The 14,514-nt window shown below is 41.3% G+C and overlaps 1 protein-coding gene across 18 annotated transcripts in view; it reads right to left on the bottom strand.

Annotated features, from left to right (window-relative positions):
* The window catches only part of gphnb (gephyrin b), an 83,610-nt gene that overhangs the window by 51,849 nt on the left and 17,247 nt on the right, over positions 1–14,514 (bottom strand). For 13 of the 18 annotated variants that reach the window (XM_034900889.1, XM_034900890.1, XM_034900898.1 and 10 more), the window contains exons 2-3: positions 4,382–4,460; positions 2,778–2,828 (exon numbers count right to left, since the gene is read on the bottom strand). In XM_034900889.1, coding sequence (XP_034756780.1) covers positions 2,778–2,828; positions 4,382–4,460 — 130 coding nt within the window. The remainder of the gene's footprint in view (positions 1–2,777; positions 2,829–4,381; positions 4,461–14,514) is intronic. The other 5 variants (XM_034900893.1, XM_034900902.1, XM_034900903.1 and 2 more) reach the window with 1 other exon arrangement.

Here is a 14,514-nt window from a genome sequence, read left to right as displayed (position 1 = left end):
ACACACACACACACACACACACACACACACACACACACACACACACACACACACACACACACACACACACACATTATCAGTAGTAGCATGGAGTTGAGCCCATTACAGCTGGGTTGTTGGTTTGGTATGTAGGAAAGCTCTCAAGGGGTCACCTCTCAACATGTTAGCTAATAGAGGAAAGGATGGATGGAAGGATGGAGGAGGAGGATGGACTTGCCCACCTCTTCAAACCCCTACCATGATGAGAGCTCTGAGTGCTCAGCGAGGGGTTCCACTCTCATGAATCCACTCACAGCCACTAAACATGTTCACAGCCTCAAAAAACACATACACACTTGAGTATTCTGCAGACCACTCCACCCCACAAGCGTTCTATTTATTTACAGAATAAATGTCATCCTGGTTCAGATCTGCCATTGCTGAAAGTCCCTCTCCCATTTTTTATTCTAAACCGTCCCGGCCACAACACATGTCAAATGGACTTTATATATTTAAACAACACAGTTATCATCAGTGGCAAAGCAAGCACTGCTCAAATATGTGGTTCAATTACTTGCAATGTAAACAACACCTTTGCTTAGGTCTGCCGGTAGAGCCTCAGAAATTGTTGAGACTTTACTGTCACACAACTGACTCACACATTAAGCACAAAATATGTCTGTGATAAAAAATAGTCAATCCAAGTAGAAATGTTCTGATAAGATGGTTATTGGTGGTGGATCTCTGGCAGTATATGTTATGAGTGAGTGTGTGCGTGTGTGTGTGTGTGTGTGTGTTCCTCCCCTGATTGTGTCCTGACTGTAAAATTGAGCCCACTATCACCCATCTGATTGACTCCTAGCTATTCTTAGCTGTGACAATTTATAAAATTGACAAAGGTTGTTACAACAGAAGTCGCTGAAAGGCAGAGACGCAGAGTTGGCCCAACAAATCGGGGGAAGGCTTGCTCAGCCTTCACCAAGTAAACACAAACACCCAGAGACACACACACGACACGCCACAATATATCAATTTAAACAATGGAACTCGCTCACACCGGAAAGGTAAAGATGCATACAACAAACTAATAGACACAATTCCACCCTTGCTTCATCTCTGTGTCCTTGAGTCTAGGTATCATTTGCTTTGCCACATATCATTTTCTTTTTACCTGACACACCTCTGGATGCTCCTGAAGGCCAAATTGGGCAGACTGATTGATTGCATGTGCCAATGTGGGTTTGTGAGTTTGTGTGCCTGTGATTATAGTTTATGTGATGTGTCCTGCTGTGGCCCCTTACTCCCTCCCTTCCTTCCATCCTTCCCCCGCGCTCTCTCTCTTTCTGTCTCTGTCTATGTATCTCTGTCACAGCAGCGGTGGCACATTGAGGGCACAGCATTCTAGCTGGTCAACCTGATGGAGCCGCTGACTTGTAGTGTGGCATGGATTAACATGGCATGGAGGATTTCAGGCCAGAGGGGGTCAGCCAAAGCCCATCTGCATCAGGCCCCATCACCGCAACACAGCAGAGCAGCTAACGCTGCCTGCCTGTCTGAATATCCAATTTAAACAGCATTCTGTTTAAACCGAGACCAACCCTCTCAGTTAACTGGTATACAACACTGTCTTCCAGAGTGTCTTCTAGAGCCCTTAACTCTGCATCCACACTGAGAAAAACCACTAGCCATCACTGGAAGTCTATTCATTTCCCATGAGAGAGAGAAAGGAAAAGTGTAAAATTTAAAAGTTGATTTTAGCCATTGGATTAAGCAATAGTGACTAATTATAGTGGTGACATTAACATGGAATCCAAAGCATACAGACCTTACCATGACTTGTATCCAAATGTTAAATTATATAATTCCACCTTTTTTGTTTCTAGTGGCAATTTGAAACTTGAGAGTGAAGATTAGTCAACTACAGAGCTTTCATAGGCTGGTGAACCTAGAAATTCGGGGTGAGTGGTCCAGTAGATGTACAGGTAGACTCCAGGTCTTTGACACCATTGGGTTAAAGTTGGGTTAGGGGCTAATCCCTAAAAAATATTGAAAATGTAAACTCATCCTGTCTCGTGTTTTCACACTTTTTTAATACTCAACCAAGATCAACTGATTTGAGTAGCCTAAACGTAAACATAAATCTGTTTATCATGCTTTAGTTGCATTAAGCCAGTATTGTGGGTAAAAAAATGTTTTCGATCTGCTGTTTCTTGAAATGCTGCATGGATATCCTGAGACTTTGCAGATACTTTAAAAACCTTCCTCATTCTGTTAGTAAAAATGTAATCTAGCACTATGTCATAATACATGCAATATTGCACACAGGTAATGTCAAAGACCAGTGCAACTAAAGCAAACTGTGATACACAAACACATAAAGCATACACAAGCAGAGCTACATTTGCAAAAAAGTACCATAATAATGTTATCACAAGCTTGACAAATTACTACAAATCAATGCCGGTCTTTTTCGGTCCTTACAGATTTTACTGGACAACGTGAAGAGTAGATTTTTCAAACATGACCTTGTAGAATACATTACTGTGTAAAAAAAAAAAAGCCACACAGACATGAGTTGAAGCTTGCACGGACAGATACTCAAAAAAAATAAATTAAAAAAATAAACATAATACAGAACAACTCCAAATGGTCCCTAGTGTGCATACTCTACAAATAAGCATGCAATGGATCCCTAATCACTGGAACTCTGTCTAGCGTGACGCACATGACATAATTGCACAAGCCTTCTCACACAGACTTGACACATACATTACACATCAGCCTCAAAATAAACATACCGTAAAGGACATGACAAGCGTGGATCAGTCCAGGGTCCCACAGCGGGGGAACTGGTGACACACAGTGATATAGACTGTGGTGATATTGTGACAAAGGAGCAGGGGGGTTTCAGCAAATTGATGGCTGTATGGAGAATGACTCAAACGTCTAGAGAAGTGGGTCTGAGGCTGCATGTCGGGTGTCACAGTTCGTAGTGTTCGAGTCACAGGCTGAAGCGGCATTTCGAAAGACGTGTGATGAGCACTGACAAAAAAGTTATTGCTGGAGCTCTTCTGATAAATCCTAGTGACAAAATCATCATGACATAAAACGAAGCCTCTTTTCTTTTCTGCTGTGGACTGCTACGGTTGAAACAGTCAGTTGTTATTATATTGCCAAAAGTATGTGGTCACAGGTGTGCATTCGTGGTTTGGGCTCAGATCCATAGTTCCATTTTAAGTAATAATGCTTAAGATAAAATTAATCAAATTTTAGACAATCGTATGCTTTGAACTTTGTGGCAACAGTTTGTGGAGGATCATTTTACTTTTCTGTTTGTACATGACAATGCTCCAGTGTATAAAGCCAGGTTCATTAAGAAGTAGTTTTCCATTTTGGAAGAACCTAACTAGCCTGCACAAAGCCTGACCTGAATCCCACCTTTAGGAAGAACTGGAACTGTGAACCAGTTCCTTATCGCCTAACATCAGTTCCTAACCTCACTAATGCTCTTGTGGCTAAACGGGAGCAAATCCCTGCAGCCAGGGTCCAATATCTCAACGAGAGCCTTCCTACAGGAGTGGAGTCCGCTGTAGCAGGCTATTTTGTCTATAGTTTTGGATGTTAAGCAATCACACAATGATGCAATGTCCACATACTTTTGGCCACATTGTGTCTCTTCTGGGGATGCTTGTTTTTACAAGGTAATTACTGGATTTTAGTGAGTAGCTTTTCCTTCTTAACTTTCACACTTAAAGAACTTTTTTGGTGAAAAAGAGAAAACCCCATAACCACCACCTGAGTTGTTCAGACCAGAAATAAGCCCAATGAGCATGGAGAGAACCCAACACATTTGAAACCTTCTTTAAATGTGCAAAAACAACGTTTGATTTTATTTAGCACAAGGAGATTTTCTTCAGGATTTTAGTTTGTTTGGACAAACACTTAAAAGGTCAATTGTGATGGAGATTATTGTTTTCCTGTGCATTCTCAGTGCTCGATTGTCACTATTCACATCCCTGTTAGTGGAAACAAAAATGTTGATTTCCCCTCCTTTAGCTTCTTTCTTCTTACTGCTACCGAGAGTCATCCTTAAACAGAGTGCTGCAGCTCTTTTGTTGTTGCCATGCATGCTGGGAATTTCTCTCCATAGGGTGACACCGAGCCCCGCAATGTTGTCTTGAAGAGATATTTTTAGTGTCTTAGCTAAACAAAAAGAAGATGGCTTGCACACTCAAGTGCACAAAAAACACCAAAAGCCTGTTATTTCTCAGTGTCGTGGCTTTAAAGTTAATTTATCGACTTAATTCTGGAATAAACGATTGTGTACATAAAAGTAACGCCTGATGTTTTCTTTTGTAATTTCTGTGAGTTGAATTGTCATTAAAAAAAGGCCAATACTCACAGGGAGGGATCGTGGATGAGATCTTTGAGGTTGACGCCACTACGGTCCTCTGCAAGGTTCCGAAAACAGCTGTCACTCACTAGATAGACAGAGAGAGACATAAGAAAACTTAAATTAGCACACAAATTGATAAGCAATCTAAAATGAAATGCACGAAGGGCTTCAGCACAAATTGCTATCGTTACATCAGAGGCATTTTCCAAATAGTAAATGATTTTTTTCTCATAAATGAGAGCAATTACAAGCGAAAAGGTATCATCTAATTGTCTAAACTGTGTCATGGTTGGCCCCTTGTGTACTCCCTGTAGGAGACCGAAACTGATCATCAAACGATGAAAATGACAAAACAGACCAAAATGATCTTTCTTTGATCAGATGATGAAAACTAGATGACAACATCCAAGGTGATCCAATACAAGCCCACCTTGAACAGTTCTGTGCTGTTTTGGAAACATTTCTGTATTCATTCTTACATTTTGATCCACATTTCACATCTGTGAAATAAAAAACTGTATCATGGACTCATCTAAGCTAGGGAGGATAGGATGCTCTTATTAGTTGCAATCCCACTCGTCAGATGTTAATGTAATAATAACACAAATGTACCGGTATATAAAACGTATACCTGGGGTAACTGCTACCGTGTCTTCTGTGTCATGTTTTCCTCCCAAAGTATATTGCAAATAAAATAAGGCCACAATGTGAATAAAGCAAACACTGACATCACCTTCACCCTGCACACTTTTTAAACACACTGAGCCTATATGAACCCACACCTTCATTGTCTCCAACCTCTCCTTATGAAATCACGGCAGCCCCTCAACTGCAGAGCAGGTGCGAGCCACATGAGTCATCAATGTTGATTACAGACGGATAGAGTGACGGATAGAGCAAGACAGGGAGAAAGAGAAAGACATGGGGCGAGGAAAACGGGGAAAAAAATGAGAGAAGACAGAAAGAGACAAACAAGAAGGATGACGAGAGGGACAAGGTGTTTTGTGATCTGTCGGGGCCAAACTGGAACGGACATGCTTGTGTCTTAAAATAGATGCAAAACAAAGCACCGGAGGGTTTACAATGTTGGTGGTCAATGTGGTGCAGTGGATTTAATCCACAAAACTTGATATGCTAGTTTTAGACACGACTGGAAATGTCATGTTACTCCAATGAAGTGCCATGATCCATGAACGAGAGGAGGGGCGGAGGGATAGGGTGAGGGGATGGGTGAAGCAAGAATGGTGTAAAAAATGGAAGTGGAATGGCAAGGGGGGATGTGAAGGAAAAGAATGCAACAGAGCTGGAGAATGGACGGATGAGAGTGAGGGATGGTGGTGACGAAAATGGGAGATTGAGGTGTAGAACAGGGGATGGGAAGGATATTGGATGGAAGGATTTTATAAAGAGGGAAAGATGAGTGGAAGGGTTATGAAGAGAAAAGCAGTAGCGATGGGGCAGCACTGTGAAGACAGAGGTAAACAGAGGGTGCAGGACGTTGCTCTGGGCTCTGGCAAATAAATGGGAGAGTGCTGACATTTGCACACCGAGCAAGCTCAGAAAGAGAGAAAGAGAGGGGGAAACAAGAGAGACAGAAAGACTGCAGGGGGGGTTGAGATGTAGCAAGAAAAAAGGGAGGGAGGAGAGAAAAAGGGGAGCAAGCACATGGAATACACACCACCCTGGCTTTAGAAGGGGCACTGCTGCATTAGTGCATGTGTGTGTGAAGAGGGAACTTCTTTCAAGACTGCAGTATTACAGACACACACGCACACGCACACGCACACACGCACACGCACACACACACACGCACACAGCCCTCCTCAGTCTTTCTCTCCCAGCTACCCCTTGATCTAAAAATAGCCGTTCCACTCTCCTACAAGAGGCAGCAACCATTCTGAACCAATCAACACGCTCTGTCAAAGCCATCGGTACCCACCACCCCTTTATATGTGTGTGTGTATGAGTGTGTGTGTGTGTGTGTGTGTCTATGTTCTGTATGCAACAAGGGGTGTCACTCCCCAATGTAAGTCAAGTGCAGATTTGAGTTGCGCATGCTCAGATATATTAACGGTTTACGGCATAACATGTCATAATGAAATTTGTAGAATCCATGAAAAAATAAACTTTTTTCATTACAAACATAACAGAAGATGGGTACAATTTCAAAAATGTTTTAGCTATCTATGATTGTTTGATTGCTAACATTAGCGCAAAACACAATTAACTGGCAACCTTATTGCGTTTGATTGCTTAACTTATAGCTAGCGGTGAACCAACTTTGTTATGTAGGTTAATTTTTACTGTATTGACGTTACAGAAATCTCTCGTTAGTATCTTTTATGCTACTTGTCGCAAAGTGACGCATGCGCAACTCGAATCTGCATTTGACTTACATCGGGGAGTGACAGCGAGAACTCCTGAGTAAAGGTAAGAGATCTGCCCCTCACTGCTGCATTGGCTGGTAGAAATAGTGGGAAAGCTGTCCTTTCTACAAAACAATAGCAGAGAAAAGACTCATAAAGTAAGAGGAAGAAAAGGGAGGAAACAAAAAAGGGAGAGGAGTTAGAGTGGAAGAGAGGGAGATCTGGCTGCAGTTGAAACAGGCTTCAAAGGAATATTAATGTGATCCTGTGCAAGAGCTGAAGACAGGGGAAGAGCTGGAGGAAGAGGGAGGGAGGATGGAGGAAGAATATGAGAGGGGAGGGGAAAAAGGTGTGCAAGAATTTATGACGCTTGCTCCTTCCCATCTCCCGAGCTCCACCCATGCACCTTTCTCCAGGTAAATCTGCGGCGTAACTTTCTCCCAAGCATAATCTCCTTCTCCTAAAACATCGCTGTGGACTGCATCATCTCTGGTGTCAGTCCTAAAACCACGTGAGAGACACGTGAGAGTGATTTAATTATCACAACAAACCTATGACTAATTTGGAGTCAAACCTGATCCCTAAGCCGCCACTCTAGTCCTTGGCCACATCGAAAGTGAAGCTGTAATGCGATGACCACGTCCCACACCAGAAGGTACTATTCCTGGTTGTAGATACAAAACAGCAAGCTAAAGGTCAATGCTTCTACGTGGCTGGACAACCAGCTACAGACAGCTACTATAAGCCCAGACAGACATCAGTATCATCCTGCTATTCTGGGCTCAAACATTCAAAGACAAGTAGAAGCTCATATCTTGGAAACTAAATCTTGATTCAAGCCAGTGCATTCGATTTTCATATCTGACACTCTTGATGTTGAGTGCAACCAAAGACTGCTTTTGAAACTGCACACCTTTGCTTCAATCTGCCTTATTTAGTTTCCGGGAAGTTCATTTTTTGCCTTTATCAATTAGCTTTTAATTGTGTGTTCTAAACAGTAATAATTAGATGTGGGTAAAAGCTACGGAAAAAGTCAGTAAGTGGATCTTTTTGTTCAAACTATTGTGTCCAAGGTCATGGATGAACACGTTGAGAAAAATAATGCTACAAAGGGTTTTGCCATAAAATTACAATAATGAAAGTCCAAAAGAGAAAAATATGAAAAATAACTGCAAAAATTAAGAAAGAAAATGGGATTTTCTGACTGACTTTATGTGCTTGAGAGTATTGTGATTTCTTAAGCCACACTGTATTTATTCATATGGGCATATCTGGCATTTCTGTAATTGTTATACTTTTTTTATCTATTTTCTGGTGACTATGCCTTTATCGACTCCTATCATCTCATATTTGCCTCCAACTGTGAGTGTGTGAGTGCAGGAGCCTGGAAGTCCGCAGGCTATAGCAGTGGGAGGAGAGCAGGAGGCCTATGCCTCAGAAGTATTATGCAGGGCAACACCAGTCACACATGGGATCTAGATGTACCAAACACACGTGCATGCTCCTAAAGGGTTAATCACTAAGCCATGGCAGAGCAGGAGAGAACGGGACGCTGGGGAAGGCCTCAAGGCACCACAAAGAACTGACCAGAGAGGAAAAATGTCAATATAGAGTTAACATGAATGGAAAAACACAGAAGGAATTAAAAAAGAAGAAAGGAATAATATGAAAATATTTTTTTTTTTACAGTAACATTCAAAGTATTTTGAAGCGCGGCTTCCCTGTTCTGGCTCTTCAGTGTCAAACCAATGCTGTTTGCACAAACCAATAGCCAAGTGCTGTTTTTAATTCAAATAACTAATCCTAGTGCCCTTTTAAAGAGATCATAAATTCAGACAAAATAAAGTAAAGAAACTATTAGTACATTTGTGAAATACTATACTTATGTAAAAGTAATTGTATTTTCTACACCACTATATTTGTCTGCCAGCTTTAGGTACTTTAAAATTTTAAAATTTTTTATACCTTTCCTGTCCAGTTGAAGACACTGTATGTCCAAAATTGATGATTTTAAAAACTGAAGGATAAAGTGTTCCTTTATAAAACTATAAAGCAACCCGGTTTGGAAACTGTTTTTTCTGAGTTTAGGAAAAGTTTCTAGAGATGAGTGAGATATAAATGATGATCTTATAAAATAATGCATTGCTGTAGATAGAACAGTATATTAAAGAGCCAAGCACAACCTTAAAATGCACCATCAACACATTAACGCACCAGTGTATTCATCAAAAAACTTACTTTTAAAACTTTAAGTATATTTTTGCTGTAAGATTTGAAATACCAGGACTTGTACTTACTAGTGGAGTATTTTAAGGTAAACGATCTGACTTCCACCACTGAAGAAAAGTATGTGGCACAATTTTGTTCCCTCATGTAATTTCCAACCACAAATTAAGTTGTTGTCAAAAGGTGGGAACTCAAAGTCAGAAGGAACTTATATAACACTTATTTTGGTAAAGCTCCAGTAATTAAAGTAACTAGACTACAAGTTAGCTGAGTTAGATAGAAAGCTAGCCCTTTGTGTGAAACAAGTTTACGTTGATGTTGATGAGGATGATGATGTTTGTTAATTTTATTTAAAAACTACGCTCCTTTTTGAATGTTGGGTCACATTATTTTTTTGTTTTGAAGCAAGGTTTGCAATTACAAGAAATTGTAACAAATAACTTATTGTTCCTGCTACATTTTAACCAAAAAAATGAGGAAAGGTGATAGAGGGTAGCAACAGGTGGTGTGTCTACTGTTAGTAAGCTAAAAACAGTTCCAAAAACTTACTAGTTATGTGATATTTTGTGATTCAGATGGCTTTGTTAGAAAGTTTCTTACTAGCCTACAAGTAGCCAGGTTACTAAAGAAATACATGTGCTTTACCATTTTGTGGAACAGGAAGTGATGCAATATGTGTGCAAACAGACATAATTTAAACTGACTTTGGGATAACCCTGACAATCAAAACCTAAAGAGAATACAAAACGGTTTAATTTTTTGTTTTAAAGATCCTCCAGGAGCTGTTTAACCACCATCTACTGCTAGTCGCTCCTCCTCTCTTCATTGCTTTATTGGCCATTAACAACACACTTTACAAGCAACACGCATACTTATTTTTTTGAGCATACTTAATTTAGTCACTAGCCAGTAACACATAGCAACTTGGACACAGTCAAATGCAGTTAGTGAGTAAAGTTAGCAATCAGGAAAGGTGTCTTTTTCTGATACAGACAGGTTAGACAGCAGGCTATAGGTGCAGTCCTTTTGTAATACAGTAGCTTAGCTAGCTAGCAGGCTTTGTGCTGTCAGTCTGTTCCTGGTCTATTAGCCAGAAGCAGAGATGATTCATAAACTGTTCCACATTAAAGTTCCACTCAATCATTTCCAGGACATAAAGCAGTCAGCACTCATTATCTCCCTGGGATCCCACACTAATGGGGTTTTCCCTTATAGCATGTCTTCATGCACTCTGTGCGTGTGTATGCATTTCTACACATATTCAGAGAAATGTCTCATATACTTTTATTTCAAGTACATGAACACACCTACACACAGCCTTGGTCACCTAGCCATGGATCAGCAATTTTACACAACATGCAGTACAAATCACAGCGCAAAACAGAGTGCATAAAGCTGCTTGTGCCAAAGTCGGTTTCCAGCCCAATTATCCATCATTATGGCACTATATCCTGCTGCTTTCAAAAGATACAGAAATCTAGCTGTCTTGGGTGTTTTTGATAAAACTATATTATGTTTAAACATGCTCTGCCAGTTAAAATGTAGTTCCTAACTAAATTGCTCAATTCATGTTGTCCAAAAAAATGTATGAATACATCTATACATGTGCAGGAAAATGTGCAAATCCACCAATGGAGGGATAGCAGCACATCGCCTTTTTCATCCCAGCCCACTTGGTATATCCATTGTTTCCTGTTCTGTATCCACTAACAGCCATGCCAATGGCCCTCCAGCCCTGGAGAAGCTACTACGGAGGTCAAACACTGGATTGGGCTGACATCTGCTGGTGGGAGGGACAACACCTCTGCACACCAATAAGCCTCAACCAAAGTGATATCACTGCCTCCTGTCTCCCATTTTACTGGCTTGTTCTGTGTCAAATGAAAACACTGGGCCCCAGGCCGTGGATTAAACGGGTTTAATGATGAATAGAGGTATGGACCCGCCTCCAGATTGTAATGGGGTGGGGTAGACATCTGACTAGGGGGCTTTCAGTACTACAACCCCCTTCTAGCCAGAAGAGGAGAGGAAAGGAGCAGCGGTGCACAAAACCAGGATCTTCATTCCATGGCAGGGTACAATTCCAAATTAATAAAGGCTTCATGGTGCTGGGTAAAATATAGTAACAGCAATAACATCAGATAACCTAATCTAATATAAGACCACTGTATCTTAGCAACCTTGTTAATTCTGAGAGCAGCAATGGGGTAAGGAGCAGAAGCACAGCGACACACACACACACACACACACACACACACACTCTCTCTCTCTCTCAAACCCATGACACCACGCACATCTTACCATTTGCCACTATCTCAATCACACTGTGATGCAGATTAATGCATACACATGTGCTGGGCAACACACTCAGGCACATACACACAGATCCTCAGGCTTACTGTAAGCAGCCGGGAGAATGAAGGGGGTGTGGAGCGGAACAATGGGATCCTAATCGTCGGGTTGCATTTCAAAGCCTCTCCCCACTACAACACTGTTTCTAGATAAGGTTTGAAAATGCTATTTATATGCGCGGGGAAAGGAGCCAACCAGCAGCTGGGTTTTCATTTATTTGAAGTAAGATCTAAATCGGGGTGGGGTTACATAATGCAAGGAGTGCGACACTCCACCTGCTACTGCCGAACCAGTCATTGAAGAACACTACGACGGGAAAAAGCCCACAAAAATGCACTGGCAAAAAAGGCACTAGGCCTAAGTTAATACTGCAGCTAATAATTACTCTATCAGCTTAATAAACATCGCCTACTTCACCAAAGGAGTCCGGGCTCATCCGTGTGGGTACACTAGTTGGCCGATCCGCTCAAATCCAAACCTACAGTGTAGCCAGGCCAAAATCCGGCAACCATGCGTCGGCAAGGACAAAATATCACAGCACAACATGGCCCAGTCCCTCCACACACCAGATGTGCAGAGAAAGAAAGACGAGAGACAGGTCTGCACTTCACAGCTGTGTCCCAAGCAGGCGGGGTCCACCAATGGCCCTGGCTCCCCAAACTCTCTCCCTGTCACTGTCTCCCCGGAGTGGAAAGGCAGCTTCAGGCTGAATGGAGATGAGGAAAAGAGATGGTAAGATGGACATGTGGAGTTGAGGGAGGGTGTGCAGGAACCTAACCCTGACAGGATTAAGAGAGCAATTCATACTGGATAAGAGGGGAAACAGAGAAGAGGACAGAGCGGACCAGCGCTGGGAATACTCCGAAGGCAAAGAGGGAGGACAGAGAAAGAGAGCAGGATAGGAAAGAGAGTAGTAAAATGGGAAAATGACTGGTATGGGGAGTCTACAATTAAAAATATACAGGGGAATAAATCAAAACATGTAGGGGGAATAATAGAAATAGAGGAGGGATTGATGGGAGAACCCGTGCAGACTGTAGTGACTTCAACTGAGTGCTGAGACCTTCCCTCTGAAGTGGCATACGGTCATATTTTCACCAGCCAGGCGCTTTGCCGTTGACATTAGAGGAACTGGAATGGGAAAAAGTTTAAGGGGGAATTCACAATTGAAATCAAAAACCGAGTAAGATGAAAGGTCATAAATCACATATATCTGGAAATATGAAACATTAAGACCCCATTTGCACCTAACATTAACATGTGATCTTAATTTGTTATTTTGGATTGGCTTTAATAGGCCTTTGGATCCATACATAGAAAGTGTGCACGTGACTAGTGCTGAAATGGTTAATCAGTTAGTCAACTGACAGAAAATTGAGTGACAACAATGTATAATACTTGATTGATCATTTCAGTTAACTGGCAAACATGCACTGCTTCACTGAGAGCATTGCTGTCTTTTTCAGGACACATTCACACCTGGACACGGTCCAGTACAACCACCATCTCATTTTTTTTACCAGTGCTCTTGAACAAGGCGACTCAGATATGCGCTTTTCTCCATTTTATATTATTGTTAGTTGAATATCTTCGGGGTTTTGGCCCTTTTGGTTGGACAAGACAAGCACTTTAAGACATTACATCAGGGTATTTTTGGCTTTTTATAGACAAAAAACTAGTAGATAGATAAATCAACCATAAATTCAATCAATAAATGCAGCTGTAAGTCATTGAATTAGGGAGAAAGATTGTGCTGACCCTGAGTGTTTACCCCAGCTCCAAAGGCCTGCTACTACTGCAATTTACTAGAATAAATAAAACATGAGAGGGTGAATACCACCATACTTAGTCAGCAACCATTACACACCCACCCACCCACAATCAACACATCAATCACCAACAATCAAAGCGGAAAATATAGTTTTCACCTTCTTTAGATATGAACTTTATTTCCCTTCCATGATGCAGTAGGTGTCCAAAAACTATCAACCGTCTGTTATTCGTGATCTACCTGAGTCAGCCCACTCTCAGTCACTTCTCACACTCTGCATAGCACACTCACCTGAACCTCTCTTTATCATCCAAATATCAGTGAAAAGTCTGAGACTGCAGCACCCAACAGCCTGCATCTCTCTACAAAAGCCTCTTGTATTGATGTTTTATTAACATGGCCATAAATATTGAAAAGACACTTACTAATGAAGCCACAGAAAAGAAGTTCCAGAGACAATTTACAGCGCAAGGGAATACAGGCACCTTGGATGTGGCCTCCAACAGCCCTTTACCTACTTTACTTCTTCTACATCTCATTTCCCACGCTATGATTGGAATGCCCCTGCAGCTTCAAGATCCCCCCCAACACACACATTTCCCCCTCAACAGCCCCCATCTTGCTACGCTTCTGTGTGTTTCTTGTTCAATGAAATCAATGAATTTGAAGGGGCTCGACGATCCGCCACACCCCTTGTGAATATTAATCCTAAATTAAAGGCTCTATATTGAGTCTGTTTTTTTAATGATAAAAGGCGTGATGAATGTGTCTGTGGCTTGGCGTGGCATTATCATCCTAGGCAGGAGTGTGCATGTAGTATGCAAAGGCTGGGCGGATGTGTGGCTGTGGGTGGAAGAGGTATCGCAGCTTTTTTTGGCTGTGTAACATGACATTTCGATGGCAGAGGGCCCTCGGCAAGCCAGCTCTCCGTGGCATTTCCAACAGCTGTTTACACACACATACTGTACACACAAACTTAATCTGCACTGTTTTCTGAACACATGAGTACATGATCTGTATATGCAGTGCATGAGTGCAACCATTCATATGATGCAGTTTACTACAAAATCCTAGTAGATGCCATTTGAAGTCAGTGCAAAATAGAACAAAACATAAAAGTAGAATTTAATAGAACACATTATAATTAAACTAACACTCTGGTAAGAGAACATATCACAATTCACAAATTTGCCTCAAGGGGCTTTATAATCTGTTCAGCATCCGCAGCCTCTGTCTCTCTTTCCACAAAAATTAGGGTTGGGATTTTATGGTGTTAATCAAAATCAAATCCAGTATTGAAACTAGTTCTAGCAATTAGATTTGTTTTATGTTCAGGTAACTAAAGTTATACATGAACAAAACTCAAATATCTTTGATGACCTTTCATTAGCCAATATCATGAAATATATATGATGTGATGTCAT

This window comes from Etheostoma cragini, chromosome 18 (assembly GCF_013103735.1).
Source record: "Etheostoma cragini isolate CJK2018 chromosome 18, CSU_Ecrag_1.0, whole genome shotgun sequence".
Taxonomy (NCBI): domain Eukaryota; kingdom Metazoa; phylum Chordata; class Actinopteri; order Perciformes; family Percidae; genus Etheostoma; species Etheostoma cragini.
Note: the sequence above shows the minus strand (reverse complement) of the source record. Positions and strands in the feature narration are given on the sequence as shown.